The sequence below is a fragment of the Oncorhynchus kisutch genome, linkage group LG30 (genome assembly GCF_002021735.2).
Source record: "Oncorhynchus kisutch isolate 150728-3 linkage group LG30, Okis_V2, whole genome shotgun sequence".
Classification (NCBI taxonomy): domain Eukaryota; kingdom Metazoa; phylum Chordata; class Actinopteri; order Salmoniformes; family Salmonidae; genus Oncorhynchus; species Oncorhynchus kisutch.
The window spans coordinates 27236625-27253944 of record NC_034203.2 but is presented as its reverse complement, the minus strand read 5'-3'; the positions used below and the strand labels follow the sequence as shown (position 1 = coordinate 27253944).

At 42.4% G+C, this 17320-nt stretch overlaps 1 protein-coding gene across 2 annotated transcripts; it reads right to left on the bottom strand.

Annotated features, from left to right (window-relative positions):
• Positions 1 to 26: 26 nt before the first annotated feature.
• LOC109874667 (ranBP-type and C3HC4-type zinc finger-containing protein 1) lies at positions 27 to 16177 on the bottom strand. Of its 2 annotated transcripts, XM_020466682.2 has the most exons (9): positions 15713 to 16177; positions 10652 to 10827; positions 10395 to 10493; positions 10135 to 10276; positions 9960 to 10050; positions 9579 to 9855; positions 1223 to 1341; positions 942 to 1050; positions 27 to 854 (listed from the first exon to the last, which is right to left on the bottom strand). In XM_020466682.2, exons 2-9 carry the CDS (start codon positions 10677 to 10679, stop codon positions 781 to 783), a joined length of 939 nt encoding a protein of 312 aa, XP_020322271.1. In that variant the 5' UTR covers positions 10680 to 10827; positions 15713 to 16177; the 3' UTR covers positions 27 to 780. The 2 variants fall into 2 exon arrangements, with proteins under 2 accessions (XP_020322271.1, XP_020322270.1); XM_020466681.2 differs by lacking the exon at positions 15713 to 16177 and having other exon boundaries at positions 10652 to 11583.
• Positions 16178 to 17320: the final 1143 nt, after the last annotated feature.

Here is a 17320-nt window from a genome sequence, read left to right as displayed (position 1 = left end):
TGCTCAAATAAAAACTTAACTCAAACTTGATCAATGTATGTTTATTCAGCTAACACCATTTTATACAGTTATGTTTGACAAAACATAACATTCTGTCACTAACACAGTTCAGACAGAGAAACTTATGACAAATAGGTGAAACGCATCAACAATAAAATCACTTTAAAACCCTGTCACTCCCACAGACTTGCCTCATAGCAACTAATTCCCCTCATCCCATCAAACCAAATGGCACCAACCATTGACCAGCAAGACCTGGGCCTGTATTAACAATGTATCTCAGAGTAGGAGTACTGATCTAGGATCAGGTCCCCCATGTCTATATAATTATGATCTAAAATACATCTGATCTTAGACCAGCACACCTACTCTGAGTTTGAATACAGGCCTTGGTTTTAAACTGCACTTTCAATACTTAAAAGTATCCCAGTTGGCCAACTTCAAAATATACCATATTCTCTCATCTGAGATATCAGGTAGAGAGAAGGGAAGCACCACCTACCCCTCTGGAATAAATATAGGACTATTCCACCCCTGCCCAATGTAAAATAAATAAATAGAAAGTCTACCACAAGGCAAAGGTTGCTGACTGCCATCATGTCCAGAGGAGAGTCAAAAAGCCAGCTCCCATTGACTATACAGGTAGTTCCTTTTGTGAGCCACTGCAAGTGGAGCTCCATGTGTGCGACAGCGTCCATATACCTCTAGTGTTTGTCAGTAGTGGGTTTTTACCTAAGAAGCAGTAAGTTGGTGTCAGTTGTGTGTGATCAGTCATCCAGGCTATGGTAAAGGTTGCGAGGCAGTCAACTGATCAATGCACCAATCTCCCCCTGCTCCACTCTTCTTCCTTTCTCCTTTAATACAGACAGGGAATAAAGACAATATTGTAGTTTAGAATGCAGGTGATGTGTTCTGTCTACTCTATGCAATAGATACAGTACCTGTTGTATGAGGCGGTGCTCCCGAGTCAGGTCTGGCTGTACTACAGATCTCACAGCCTGGTCGGGAAGGATTGTTGATAAAGGTGCAGGAGGGACAAACCCATTCTGTCTGCGTGTCAGAAGTAAAGAGCAGTGATATTCAGTATACTAGCTATATGAAATATTAGGTTTCTATCAGGGAAAGAGAAAGTATGTCCTCAACTATCATCTTGCGTAAAACAATTAAATGGTGTTTGAAGCCAACAGCCGACCACATAAATATGAAAACATTGGGTTTGTACCTGTGCTTTACTGGCTTTGCAGGGTTGATCAGGTTTATTGTTGTTCTGCAGAGTCTCCAAGTTGAGGGCCTCTCTGATCTCGCTCATACCCAGCCTGTCAGCCTCACGTCCGGTGCTCCCTACAGTCAATCACAACAATGGTAAATGAGTGATCAGTCCCCTTTTTATAATAAAGCATTGCATGCAACTATATTTGCATACTGGCATACAGTTGAGCAGACACGTTTTTAAGATTTCCACACATGCAGGGTCTGAAAAAATAAATGAGCCTTTTATAAACACATTTCATGCAATTCTATGTACTTTACATGATAGACATTAGCATAATTTTTTTGTATAAATACCACACTAATGCCGCCTACTGCCGCCTACTGTGCAACTCGCTATTCTGATAGGATGCAATTTTGGAACTTTATATATACTTTCGTATTTATAATTTGTTTGATTATTGGAGGCCTATTTATTAATCTAAACCAGTTCTTTAACCCTCTAGGGCAGGGCTCTCAAACCCTGTTCTTGGAGAGCTACCCTCCTGTAGGTTCTCTTTTCAACCCCAGTTGTAACTAACCTGATTCAGCTTATTAACCAGCTAATTAATAATCAGGTGCGCTAGATTAGGGTTGGAGAAAATAAAAATAAAATAAGCCTACAGCCCTGATATAGAGTCTAAAGGAGGGTTCTACTAAGCCAACATATGGAATTGTTTGAAGATGGTCATACCAAGGATCATTTAGATATTTGATTTAGAATTTTAGGACCCCTTTAGGTATGAAATATATTTTTTTATTATTTAATGAAACATTGAATTTGGCCTTACTGCTATAAGCCCATAGAAATACATATTCATAAATGGAAAAACAGTCCAAAAGAATATCTAAAGGAAGTTTGTTTTGAAGTGTCTGCCCTATATCTGAGAGATCTAAGATCAGGAAACTAATCATTTTTATTGGACAAGTATTTAACTTTTTATTTATTTATTTAACCTTTATTTAACCAGGTAGGCCAGCTAAGAACAAGTTCTCATTTACAACTGCGACCTGGCCAAGATAAAGCAAAGCAGTGCAACAAAAACAACAACGCAGAGTTACACATGGGATAAACAAACATAGTCGATAACACAATATAAAACTCTGTATACAGTGTGTGTAAATGTAGTAAGGAGGTAAGGCAATAAATACTCCAATAGGGGCGAAGTAATTACAATTTAGCAATTTACACTGGAGTGATAGATGAGGATGTGCAAGTACAAATACTGGTGTGCAAAAGAGTAGAAAAACAAATATGGGGATGAGGTAGATAGTTGGTTGGATGGGCTATTTACAGATGGGTTGTGAACAGCTGCAGCGATCGGTAAGCTGCTCTGACAGCTGACGCTTGAAGTTAGTGAGGGAGTTATAAGTCTCCAACTTCAGTGATTTTTGCAATTCGTTCCAGTCATTGGCAGCAGAGAACTGGAAGGAAAGGCGGCCAAAGAGATGTTGTCTTTGGGGGTGACCAGTGAAATATACCTGCTGGAGCGCGTGCTATGGGTGGGTGTTGCTATTGCGACCAGTGAGCTGAGATAAGGCGGAGCTTTACCTAGCAAAGACTTAGATGATCTGGAGCCAGTGGGTTTGGCGACGAATATGTAGCGAGGACCAGCCAACGAGAGCATACAGGTCGCAGTGGTGGGTAGTATATGGGGCTTTGGTGACAAAACAGATGGCACTGTGATAGACTGCATCCAATTGGCTGAGTAGGATGTTGGCGCCTATTTTGTAAATGACATCGCCAAAGTCAAGGAATGGTAGGATAGTCAGTTTTACGAGGGTGTTTGGCAGCATGAGTGAAGGAGGCTGTGTTGCAAAATAGGATGCCGATTCTCGATTTAACAATGGATTGGAGATGCACTAAACTACACTGAAGAAACATATAAATGCAAGATGCAACCATTTAAGATTTTACCGAGTTACAATTCATAAGGAAATCATTCTATTTAAATTATTTAATTAGGCCCAGATCTATGGATTTCACATGACTGGGAATACAGATATGCATCTGTTGGTCACAGATACTTTTTTTTAAAGGTAGGGGGCTTTTTTTGGGATCAGAAGACCAGTCAGTATCTGCTGTGACCATTTACCTCATGCAGCAGGACACATCTCTTTCGCATAGAGTTGATAAGGCTGTTCATTGTGGCTTGTGGAATGTTGTCCCACTCCTCTTCAATGGCTGTGCGAAGTTGCAGGATGTTGATAGGAACTGGAACACGCTGTCGTACGCGTTGATCCGGAGAATCCCAAACATGCTCAATGGGTGACACGTCTGGTGAGTAGGCAGGCCATGGAAGAACTGGGACATTTTCAGTTTCAGTGTACAGATCCTTGCGACATGGGGCTGTGCATTATCATACTGAAACATGAGGTGATGGTGGTGGATAAATGGCACGACAATGGGCCTCAAGGATCTCGACACGGTGTCTCTGTGCATTCAAATTGACATCGATAAAATGCAATTATGTTTGTTGTCTGTAGCTTATGCCTGCCGATACCATAACCCCACCATGAGGCACTCTGTTTGCCCACACAATGCCATACACAGTGTCTGCCCTTTGCCAGGTACAGTTGAAACAGGGATTCGTCTGTAAAGAGCACACTTCTGCAGCGTACCAGTGGCCATCGAAGGGGAGCAGTCTGGTCAAGACCCTGGTAAGGCGATGAGCACCCCTGAGATGGTTTCAGACAAGTTGTGCAAACCCACAGTTTCATCAGCTGTTCGGGTGGCTGGTCTCAGACCATCCTGCAGCTGAAGAACCCGGATGTGGAGGTCCTGGGCTAGCGTGGTTACACGTGGTCTGTGATTGTCAGGCCGGTTGGATGTACAGCTAAATTCTCTAAAACGATGTTGGAGGTGGCTTATGGTAGAAAAATGAACATTACATTCTCTGGAAACAGCTCGGGTGGACATTCCTGCAGTCAGCATGCCAATTGCACTCGCTCCTTCAAAACACCTGTGGCATTGTGTTGTGATAAAACAGCACATTTTAGAGTGGCCTTTTATTGTCCCCAGCACAAGGCGCACCTGTGTAATGATCATGCTGTTTGATCAGCTTGTTGATATGCCACACCAGTCAGGTGGATGGATTATCTTAGCAAAGGAGAACTGCTCACTAACAGGGATGTTAACAAATTTGTGCACAAAATTTGAGAGAAAAGTTTTGTGCATATGGAAAATGTCTGGTTTCTTTTATTTCAGCTCATGAAACATGGGACCAACACTTTACATGTGTTTTATATTTTTGTTAATTGTACTTCCATATACAGTGCATTCGGAAAGTATTCAGACCCCTTGACTTTTTCCACAGCTTTATTCTAAAAGGGATTAAATAGTTTTTCCTCATCAATCTACACACAATAACCCATAATGACAAAGCAAAAACAGGTCTTTAGAAATTTTGGCACATTTATAAAAAATAAACTGATATCACATTTACATAAGTATTCAGACCCCTTACTCAGTACTTTTGTTGAAGCACCTTTTACAGTCTAGAGTCTTCTTGGGTATGACGCTACAAGCTTGGCACAAGTATTTGAGGAGTTTCTCAAATTTTTCTCTGCAGATCCTCTCAAGCTCTGTCAGGTTGGATGGGGAGCGTCGCTGCACAGCTACAGTGCCTTGCAAAAGTATGCATCCCCCTTGGTGTTTTTCCTATTTTGTTGCGTTAAAACCTGTAACTTAAATGGATTTCATGTAAATCGACATACACAAATGTTTAAAAAAAACATTTCAAAAATGTCAAAATAATAAAAAAGTGGTGCGTGTGCGTATGTATTCACCCCCTTTGCTATGATGAAGCCCCTAAATAAGATCTGGTGCAAGCAATTACCTTCAGAAGTCACATAATTAGTTAAATAAAGTCCACCTGTGTGCAATCTAAGTGTCACAAGATCTGTCACATGATCTCAGTGTATATATACACACCTGTTCTGAAAGGCCCCAGAGTCTGCAACGCCACTAAGCAAGGGGCACCACCAAGCTAGCGGCACCATGAAGACCAAGGAGCTATCCAAACAGGTCAGGGACAAAGTTGTGGAGAAGTACAGATCAGGGTTGGGTTATAAAAAATATCTGAAACTTTGAACATCCCACGGAGCACCATTAAATCCATTATAAAAAAATGGAAAGAATATGGCATCACAACAAACCTGCCAAGAGGTCCGCCCACCAAAACTTACGGACCAGGCAAGGAGGGCATTAATCAGAGAGGCAACAAAGAGACCAAAGATAACCCTGAAGGAGCTGCAAAGCTCCACAGCGGAGATTGGAGTATCTGTCCATAGGACCACTCTAAGCCGTACACTCCACAGAGCTGGGCTTAACGGAAGAGTGGCCAGAAAAAAAGCCATTGCTTAAAGAAAAAAATAAGCAAACGCGTTTGGTGTTCACCAAAAGGCATGTGGGAGACTCCCCAAACATATAGAAGAAGGTACTCTGGTCAGATGAGACAAATTAAGCTTTTTGGCCATCAAGGAAACCGCTATGTCTGTCGCAAACCCAGTACCTCTCATCAGCCCGAGAACACATCCCCACAGTGAAGCATGGTGGTGGCAGCATCATGCTGTGGGGATGTTTTTCATCTGCAGGGACTGGGAAACTGGTCAGAATTGAAGGAATGAGATCTTCCAGAGATTTGAGACTGGGACGGAGGTTCACCTTCCAGCGGGACAATGACCCTAGCATACTGCTAAAGCAACACTCGAGTGGTTTAAGGGGAAACATTTAGGATTCCAATGTCTTGTAATGGCCTAGTCAAAGCCCAGCTCAATCCAATTGAGAATCTGTGGTATGACTTAAAGATTGCCATACACCAGCGGAACCCATCCAACTTGAAGGACCTGGAGCTGTTTTGCCTTGAATGTGCGAAAATCCCAGTGGCTAGATGTGCCAAGCTTATAGAGACATACCCCAACAGACGTGCAGCTGTAATTGCTGCAAAAGGTGGCTCTACAAAGTATTAACTTTGGGGGATGAATAGTTATGCACGCTCAAGTTCTGTTTTTTTAATCTTATTTCTTGTTTGTTTCACAAATAATATTTTGCATCTTCAAAGTGGTAGGCATGTTGTGTTAATCAAATGATACAAAACCCCCAAAACGCTATTTTAATTCTAGGTTGTAAGGCAACAAAACATGAAACATGCTAAGGGGGGTGAATACTTTCGCAAGCCACTGTATTTTCAGGTCTCTCCAGAGATGTTCGATCAAGTTCAAGTCCGGGCTCTGGCTAGGCCACTCAAGGACATACAGAGACTTGTCCGAAAGCCACTCTTGCGTTGTGTTTGCTGTGTGTTTAGGGCAGTTGTCCTGTTGGAAGGTGAACCTTCGCTTCAGTCTGAGCGCTCTGGAGCAGGTTTTCATCAAGGATCTCTCTGTACTTTGCTCCGTTCATCTTTCCCTCAATCCTGACTAGTCTTCCAGTCCCTGCCGCTGAAAAATATTGTCAAAGAATGATGCTGCCATGACTATGCTTCACCGTAGGGATGGTGCCAGGTTTCTTTCAAGCGTGACACTTGGTATTCAGGCCAAAGAGTTCAATCTTTTTCTCATGGTCAGAGTCCTTTAGGTGCCTTTTGGCAAACTCCAAGCGGGCTGTGTGGTGCCTTTTACTGAGTGGCTTCTGTCTGGTTACTCCACTATAAAGGTCTGATTGGTGGAGTGCTGCAGAGATGGTTGTCCTTCTGGAAGGTTCTCCCATCTCCACAGACAAACTCTGGAGCTCTGTCAAGAGGACCATCTCCCCGATTGCTCAGTTTGGCTGGGCGGCCAGCTCTAGGAAGATTTTTGGTCGTTCCAAACTTCTTCCATTTAAGAATGATGGAGGCCATTGTGTTCTTGGGAACCTTCAATGCTGCAGAAATGTTTTGGTTCCCTTACATAATCCTGTCTCGGAGCTCTAAGGACAATTCCTTCAACCTCATGAGTTGGTTTTTGCTCTGACATGCACTGTCAACTGTGGGACCTTATAAAGACAGGTGTGTTTCTTTCCAAATCATGTCCAATCAACCTGAAATGGTCCAGACAGTGTGGTGAAGAAGGCGCAACAGTGCCTCTTCTACATCAGGAGGCTGAAGAAATTCTACTTGGCCCCTAAGACCCACAATTGAGAGCATCCTGTCGGGCTGTATCTTCACCTGGTACGGCAACCGCACAAGACCACCAAGACTCTTCCTACAGCTGGCCTCCCAGTCAAACTGAGCAATCGGGGGAGAAGGGCCTTGGTCAGGGAGGTGACCAAGAACCCGATGGTCACTCTGACAAAGCTCCAGAGTGCCTCTGTGAAGATGGGATAACTTTCCAGCAGCACTGCACCAATCAGGCCTTGATGGTGGAGTGGCCAGACGGAAGCCACGCACGCCTCAGTAAAAGGCACATGACTGCCTGCTTGGTGTTTGCCAAAAGGACTCTCTGCCAAAATTCTCAGACCATGAGAAACAAGATTCTCTGGTCTGATGAAACCAAGATTGAACTCTTTGGCCTGCATGCCAAGCATCACGTCAGGAGGAAACCTGGAACCATCTCTACGGTGAAGCAGGGTGATGGCAGCATCATGCTGTGGGGATGTTTTTCAGCGGCAGGGACTGGAAGACCAGTCAGGATTGAGTGAAAGATGAACGGAGCAAAGTACAGAGAAGATCCTTGATGAAAATCTGCTCCAGAGCGCTCAGGGCCTCCGACTGGGGTGAAGGTTCACCTTCCAGTAGGACAACCACCCTAAGCACACAGCCAAGACAACGCAAGAGTGGCTTTGGGACAAGTCTCAATGTCCTTGAGTGGTCCACAATAAATGTGAAAGAAATTCTAAAACCTCTTTTTGCTTTGTCATTATGGGGTATTGTGTGTTGACTGAGGAAGAAAGAAACAATTTAATACATTTTACAGTAAGGCTGTAACGTAACAAAATGTGTAAAAAGTCTAGGTCTGAATACTTTCCGAATGCACTGTACTTTTGGTCATGAAGTGTATTTTTTTAATATTTGTATAATCAAGTAGTCTATGCATAAAATGCCCTGATGCATTTAGTGCTCAAATCTGACAGCTGAAACATAAGGTGCACAATTATTGTTTTAGGAATGTAAAAACCAATTTAAAAAAAATAGGCTATAAAGTTTTGCATATGCTACACATCGAAACACAAGGAATAGTGTTTTTGTCATTTGTTATAGGCTGCTTTTAAGGACATTAAATGTGGCTCATTTGGCCAATATCCCTCATTTATTGATGTACGCTGGCTGCATGGGTGCACGCCTTTTTTAAATGTTTTTTTATTTCACCTTTATTTAACCAGGTAGGTTAGTTGAGAACACCTTTATTTAACCAGGTAGGTTAGTTGAGAACACCTTTATTTAACCAGGTAGGTTAGTTGAGAACACCTTTATTTAACCAGGTAGGTTAGTTGAGAACAAGTTCTCATTTACAACTGCGACCTGGCCAAGATAAAGCAAAGCAGTTAAGACACATACAACAACACAGAGTTACACATGGAATAAACAAACATACAATCAATAATACAGTAGAGAAATCTATAAACGGCAAGTGCAAATGAGGTATGATAAGAGGGGTAAGACAATAAATAGGCCATGGTGGCAAAGTAATTACAAAATAGCAATTAAACACTGGAATGGTAGTAGCCTTAATAGGTTACTCACCCATTGCATATGGATGACAGGCACATGTATGAAATGTAAATATTTCCTAACAGAAACCGCAACCAACCATATAAATATAATCCATAGATGCCAGTTCCCATTTAAATCAGGACTGGCAGCCATTGCTAGTGTACCAATGAGTTTAACAGTCAAAGTGCCAGGGTAAGAGGTTCCAAAATCCTTCTATGGATTATATCTATGGCCACAATTTTTTTTAATTTTACCTTTATTTAACCAGGCAAGTCAGTTAAGAACACATTCTTATTTTCAATGACAGCCTGGGAACAGTGGGTTAACTGCCTGTTCAGGGGCAGAACGACAGATTTGTCAGCTCGGGGGATTGAACTTGCAACCTTCCGGTTACTAGTCCAACGCTCTAACCACTAGGCTACGCTGCAAGCTGTTCTATATTTGGTGCGTGTGCTGCCCAAATTGTGGCCTTCCCGTGTAATAAAACTTAATCCACTGCTCTTTATTGAAGCCATTTATCCTCTGTAGCTAAATTATGCTCTCTGGTGTAGTATTTTATTTATGTCTGTTCAGACAAGAGTAATATCATTTTTATAGCCTAATTTTGGCAAAATTATTTCAATTTACTTATTGTGGCTATTAGTATGTGCACTGCTGTGTGTGTGGGTGCGTCGGTCTCTGTGGGTGTGTGCACAAACTTACCCTGGGAGTTGTGGCTGAGCCTGGAGGGCAGGGTGCTGTAGCCCCTCCAGTCCTGGGACGTAGACCCGTTGCTGGTAGGCAGAGGTGGGGTGAGGAGGGCGTCCTGCTGGAACAGCTGGCGGGTGAGGTGGGCATGGCGGGCTGAGATCAGGTAGAGGTAGGCCATGTCCCCATCCCTCTGGACTCCATACGAGGCCAGGGACCTGGGTTCTGTGCACAAACACTGCCCTATCACCCAGCGCTGCACGCGAGGGTGGAAGCCATACTCCAGAAAAACCTGATAGCAATGCAGACAGAGAAGAGAGATTTGTGAACATTTACATTTGCCAATGTAGCACAAGTACTCAAGCAAACAGAAGACCACAGAAGTTTTGATCTGACCTGCTGCTTGAGTGCTGCGACGGTCATGTGTGGGAAAACTTTCACTGTGACGCAACAGGAAGAGGAAATGTCCTCCACTGCCACAGCCAAACTGCAATACAGACATAGCACCATTAACACAACTTATCTTAATTCCACCCTAAACCTAAATCTACTGCCTGTTACTTCTTCTCACCGTATCTCTCCTTCTGCGTAACTCTTCTCAGACAGTTGGATGGTGAGCGCCACCTTCTGGTGAGCCAGAGCAGATGCATGCTGAGCAGCAGCCTGGCTGTCGCCTGCTTCGACCGCCCGGGCAAGCTCCAGGCGCAGCTCCTCTTCAGAGAGAAAACAGGTTCAATTACTAATACTATACAAAAATGCATAAATGTACTGTATGTTGCCATGCAAGTATGGTAGAAAAAGAGAGAGTGGAGGAAGCATGAGTGCACTTACCAGTGAGTGGTAAGGAGTCTGTGCTGCGCTGTTCTAGAGCTACTGCTGCGGTGTGCATCTGTCGGTCATCCAGAGGATGTGGGGAACTATTTGCAGCAACTACAGTGAAAGAGAAAGAACGGTCAATTGTGAGACAGCATTCTATTGTTTTAGCCACAGTATGGGGTTCTAGGAGGAGACTCTTCTAAGACACAACAAGACAGGAATGCAGATAAACAAGCAAACTAGAATAGAGAAAGACTGCCATGCCCTCTGACCTCTGTGTGCCTCTCTTAGGGATGACATCACCACTGTGGCCCACTGCTCAGCCTCCAGATCACAGCAGAAGTTGAAGCGGATGCAGTCGTGAGGGGGCCGTTGCCAAATGAATCTCGTGAAGGCGTGGAGACTTCACCTCATACTGCACAGAGCGCAAGTCAAACTCTGCAATGAACTGTGAAAAAAATAGTTTGGTCACACCTACTCAGGTGTGGGGTTTTGTTTAATTTGACTATTTTCTACATTGTAGAATAATAGTGAAAACAAACTATGAAATAACACATGGAATCATGTAGTAACCAAAAAAAGTGTAAAACAAATCAAAATATATATTTTTGATTCTTCAAAGTAGCCTGGAATGCTTTTCCAACGGTCTTGAAGGAGTTCCCACATACAGTTGAAGTCGGAAGTTTACATACGCTTAGGTTTCAACCACTTCACAAATGTCTTGCTAATAAACTATAGTTTTGGCAAGTCGGTTAGGACATCTACTTTGTGCATGACACAAGTAATTTTTCCAAAAATAGTTTACGGACAGATTATTTCACTTGTGTATCACAAATCCAGTGGGTCAGAAGTTCACATACACTAAGTTGACCTTCAAACAGCTTGGAAAATTCTTGAAAATTATGTCATGGCTTTAGAAGCTTCTGATAGTGTAATTTACATACTTTGAGTCAATTGGAGGTGTACCTGTGGATGTATTTCAAGGCCTACCTTCAAACTCAGTGCCTCTTTGCTTGACATCATGGGAAAAATCTAAGGAAATCAGCCAAAAAATTGTAGACCACAAGTCTTGTTCATCCTTGGGAGCAATTTCCAAATGCCTGAAAATACCACGTTCATCTGTACAAACAATAGTACACAAGTATAAACACCATGGGACCACGCAGCCGTCATACCGCTCAGGAAGGAGACACGTTCTGCCTCCTAGAGATGAGCGTATGAGCGTACTTTGGTGCGAAAAGTGCAAATCAATCCCAGAACAATAGCAAAGGACCTTTGCTGTGTCTATATCCACAGTAAAATTTGTCATATATCGACATAACCTGAAAGGCCGCTCAGCAAGGAAGAAGCCACTGCTCCAAAACCGCCATAAAAAAAAGCCTGACTACGGTTTGCAACTGCACATGAGGACAAAGATTGTACTTTTTGGAGAAATGTCCTCTGGTCTGATGAAACAAAAATAGAACTATTTGGCCATAATGACCATTGTTATGTTTGGAGGAAAAACGGGGGAAGCTTGCAAGCCGAAGAACACCATCCCAACCATGAAGCATGGGGGTGGCAGCATCATGTTGTGGGGGTGCTTTGCTGCAGGAGGGACTGGTGCACTTCACAAAATAGATGGCATCATGAGTAAGGGAAATTATATGGATATATTGAAGCAACATCTCAAGACATCAGACAAGTTAAAGCTTGGAAGCAAATGGGTCTTCCAAATGGACAATGACCCCAAGCATACTTCCAAAGTTGTGGCAAAATGGCTTAAGGACAACAAAGTCAAGGTATTGGAGTGGCAATTACAAAGCCCTGACCTCAATCCTATATAATATTTGTGCGCAGAACTGAAAAAGCATGTGCAAGCAAGGAGGCCTACAAACCTGACTACGTTACACGAGCTCAGTCAGGAGGAATGGGTTAAAATTCACCCAACTTATTGTGGGAAGCTTGTGGAAGGCTACCTGAAATGTTTGACCCAAGTTAAATCATTTAAAGGCAATGCTACCAAATACTAATTGGGTGTATGTAAACTTCTGACCCACTGGAAATGTGATGAAATCAATAAAAGCTGAAATAAATAATTCTCTACTATTATTCTGACATTTCACATTCTTAAAATAAAGTGGTGATCCTAACTGACCTAAGACAGGGAATTTTTACTATGATTAAATGTCATGAATTGTGAAAAACAGTTTAAATGTATTTCGCTAAGGTGTATGTAAACTTCAGACTTCAACTGTATGCTGAGCACTTGTTAGCTGCTTTCCCTTCACTCTGTTGAGGTCGGGTGATTGTGGAGGCCAGGTCATCCGATGCAGCACTCCATCCACTCTCCTTTTTGGTCACATAGCCTGGAGGTGTGTTGGGTCATTGTCCTGTTGGAAAACAAATGATAGTCCCACTAAGCGCAAACGTGATGAGATGGCGTATCGCTGCATAATGCTGTGGTAGCCATGCTGGTTAAGTACAGTGGGGCAAAAAAGTATTGTGCAAGTTATCCCACTTAAAAAGATGAGAGGCCTGTAATTTTCATCATAGGTACACTTCAACTATGACAGACAAAATTAGGGGGAAAAATCCAGAAAATCACATTGTAGGATTTTTTATGAATTTATTTGCAAATTACGGTGGAAAATAAGTATTTGGTCAATAACAAAAGTTTCTCAATACTTTGTTATATACCCTTTGTTGGCAATGACAGAGGTCAAACGTTTTCTGTAAGTCTTCACAAGGTTTGCACACACTGTTGCTGGTATTTTGGCCCATTCCTCCATGTAGATCTCTAGAGCAGTGATGTTTTGGGGCTGTTGCTGGGCAACACAGACTTTCAACTCCCTCCAAAGATTTTCTATGGGGTTGAGATCTGGAGACTGGCTAGGCCACTCCAGGACCTTTAAATGCTTCTTACGAAGCCACTCCTTCGTTGCCCGGGCGGTGTGTTTGGGATCATTGTCATGCTAAAAGACCCAGCCACGTTTCATCTTCAATGCCCTTGCTGATGGAAGGAGGTTTTCACTCAAAATCTCACGATACATGGCCCCATTCATTCTTTCCTTTACACGGATCAGTCGTCCTGGTCCCTTTGCAGAAAAACAGCCCCAAAGCATGATGTTTCCACCCCCATGCTTCACAGTAGGTATGGTGTTCTTTGGATTCAACTCAGCATTCTTTGTCCTCCAAACACGACGAGTTGAGTTTTTACCAAAAGGTTCTATTTTGGTTTCATCTGACCATATGACATTCTCCCAATCTTCTTCTGGATCATCCAAATGCTCTCTAGCAAACTTCAGACGGGCCTGGACATGTACTGGCTTAAGCAGGGGGACACGTCTGGCACTGCAGGATTTGAGTCTCTGGCGGCATAGTGTGTTACTTATGGTAGACTTTGTTACTTTGGTCCCAGCTCTCTGCAGGTCATTCACTAGGTCCCCCTGTGTGGTTCTGGGATTTTTGCTCACCGTTCTTGTGATCATTTTGACCCCACAGGGTGAGATCTTGCGTGGAGCCCCAGATCGAGGGAGATTATCAGTGGTCTTGTATGTTTTCCATTTCCTAATAATTGCTCCCACCGTTGATTTCTTCAAACCAAGCTGCTTACCTATTGCAGATTCAGTCTTCCCAGCCTGGTGCAGGTCTACAATTTTGTTTCTGGTGTCCTTTGACAGCTCTTTGGTCTTGGCCATAGTGGAGTTTGGAGTGTGACTGCTTGAGGTTGTGGACAGGTGTCTTTTATACTGATAACAAGTTCAAACAGGTGTCATTAATACAGGTAACGAGTGGAGGACAGAGGAGCCTCTTAAAGAAGAAGTTACAGGTCTGTGAGAGACAGAAATCTTGCTTGTTTGTTGTTGACCAAATACTTATTTTCCACCATAATTTGCAAATAAATTCATTAAAAATCCTACAATGTAATTTTCTGGATTTTGTTTTCTAATTTTGTCTGTCATAGTTTAAGTGTACCTATGGTGAACATTACAGTCCTCTCATCTTTTTAAGTGGGAGAACTTGCACAATTGGTGGCTGACTAAATACTTTTTTGCCCCACTGTATACCTTGAATTCTAAATAAATCACTGACAGTGTCATGAGCAAAGCACCCCCACGTCATCACACCACCTCCTCCATGCATCACGGTGGGAACCACACATGAAGAGATCACCCGTTCACCTACTCTGTGTCTCACAAATACACAGCGGTTACAACCAAAAATCTCAAATTTGGATTCATCAGACCAAAAGGACAGATTGCCATGGTCTAATGTCCATTTCTCATGTTTCTTGGCCCAAGCAAGTCTCTTCTTCTTATTATTGGTGTTCTTTAGTAGTGGTTTCTTTGCAGCAATTGGACCATGAAGGCCTGATTCACGCAGACTCCTCTGAACAGTTGATGTTGATGTGTCCATTACTTGAAGCATTTATTTGGGCTGCAATTTCTGAGGCTGGTAACTCTAATGAACTTATCTGCAGCAGAGGTAACTCTGGGTCTTCCTTTCCTGTTCTGCTCCTCATGAGTGCCAGTTTCATCACAGCGCTTGATGGTTTTTGCGACTGCACTTGAAGAAACGTTTTGACGGATTGACTGACCTTCATGTCTTGAAGTTATGATGGACTGCCATTTCTCTTTGCTTGTTTGAGCTGTTCTTGCCATAATATGGACTTGGTCTTTTACCAAATAGAGCAATATTTTGTATACCCCCCCCCCCCCCTATCTTGTCACAACACAACTGATTGGCTCAAACGCATTAAGAAGGAAAGAAATTCCACAAATGAACTTTTAACAAGGCACAGCTGTTAATTGAAATGCATTGACTACCTCATAAAGCTGGTTGAGAGAATGCCAAGTGTGCAAATGGTGGGTACTTTGAAGAATCTCATTTTTAATTTGTTTAACACTTTTTTGGTTACTACATGATTCCATATGTGTTATTTCATAGTTTTGATGTATTCACTATTCTATAATGTAGAAAATAATACAAATAAACAAAAACCCTGGAATGAATAGGTGTGTCCAAACTTTTGACTATAGAGAGAGGGAGAGAGAGAACATACTCTCTCCTATTTAGTACGGTACTTCTCTTGTTCAGATAGACACAAGGACAGATGATTGTAAAAATCACCCGACATCGTTTCCCAGCAATGGAATTACTGTGTAATTTGAATAAACAAGATTCCAATTGATTAGCTATGTCAAAAAAAGGTCTCTCAACTGACAATGCTCAAACCAACAGAACAATGTTGTGTGTGCAATTTATTACGTCAACGCATAAAATTGTTTGCATGGCATTACATATGTCAAGATACCTAGCTAGGTAGCTAGACGTTGCAGTATGTCACTTACCACACTACGGCCTCTTCCGCTACTGTCCCTCAGTGCTAGCCGAAACTCTCCAGCTTTGCTGGGGTCCATACTAAGCTGAAGATGGAGAACCTCATCGCCAGCTCCGGGGAGGCAAAGCGGTCGAATTCCAGAATGGCAAACCGACACTCGCACCGACATCAAAACCGTGTTGCAGCTAGCCAGTGCGGGCCCACCATGTACAGACTGGAATGTGGCTGGCACAGGCGTTGGAGCCCAACCGCTCGCGCTCAGTGCCATCTCCCCACAACAACAGTTGGGAACCACAGGTGTAACGTTATTTCAACTCCAAAAGCACAATGCACTGTCGATAGTTATGATTCTTGATTTTAACAGTCTACCTGTTAGTAACTAGATGGCGTTCCATGACAGCTAGTTATGTCTATCCATAGCTAAAGACGAAATTACAGTTTTTTGTTTGTTATCAAAACAGGAAGTAGCGTGGGTCGTCTTTTATTTACCTCCGATAGAAACCGGCGTTCATAAATATTATGGTCCGAGAGCGAGCCTTTGAACAAGGTGTGAATTAATGTTATGTTAGTATAATACTACACTCTCATTGTCAAATAGTTTTTCCCCTCATGATCAATAATAGACTAACAATTATACTTGAAGTGAGGCAAATAAAGTAATAACGCCTTCACTACAGATCCAACAAGGAGAGAAACAAAAATTAGATAAAACTACATAAACCTGGACTTTTCCAATAGACTATGCCTTTAGGACACGATGTCTGTTTCAGAATTCCTGATGGAACGGACCGTATAATATGTGATTATTCACAGAACTGAAATTGTCGTGTTGGTCTGCATTCACTACTGTAATAGCCTTCTTGCAATCATTCCCGTGGATTTAAAAAACATTTTTAATAGACAATATCACTATTTGACTATTACAATGTGTGTGTGTGTGAGAACGAGATGGTGGGAATAAGGATGGATGATGTTTGTGATGAAAGGTGGCAAGGTAAATTAACAATGGTGAAATAAATGAGTGATTATTACTATTTAACATAGTTTTTTTTGGCATGGGAATAACACATGATCAAACATTGATTCAATACACATCCCAAAAAGCTTTCTTAAAAGTATTACACAGGGGGCTTTCCGGTGGCGCAACTTAGGAAATGGCTGCCTAGTTTTTCGTTCTGTACATCGGTTGGGTATTTCACCCCCTAAATTCAAGTATTTACTCTGAGCATTATAATAACTTATGGAAAAGGTCGAGGAGCTACAACAACAGCCCATAAGACAGCAGAAGATATAATCGTCGATGAACCCGAGATGGCTAATGCTAGCGCAAATAAGATAGCAGCAGCAAAAGAACCCTCATTTTGTGAGGTGATAAAGGTGGAATTGCGTGTAAAGGGTTGCGCTGATCGAATCTGGTATCAGGATAAGTATGACACTGAGTCACCGATTTTATGCTATGTACTTTTTATTAGCTACGTAATAAGTGGTAAATGCAATTTTTGTATATACAGGTCCGCTGTAACACCACGCAGGGTAGAACACAGAACTGGCCAACACACTAAAGATATCTTCTGACAATACTCTGACAGTAGTAGTTCCTGCTTCCGAGCTGGCTTAT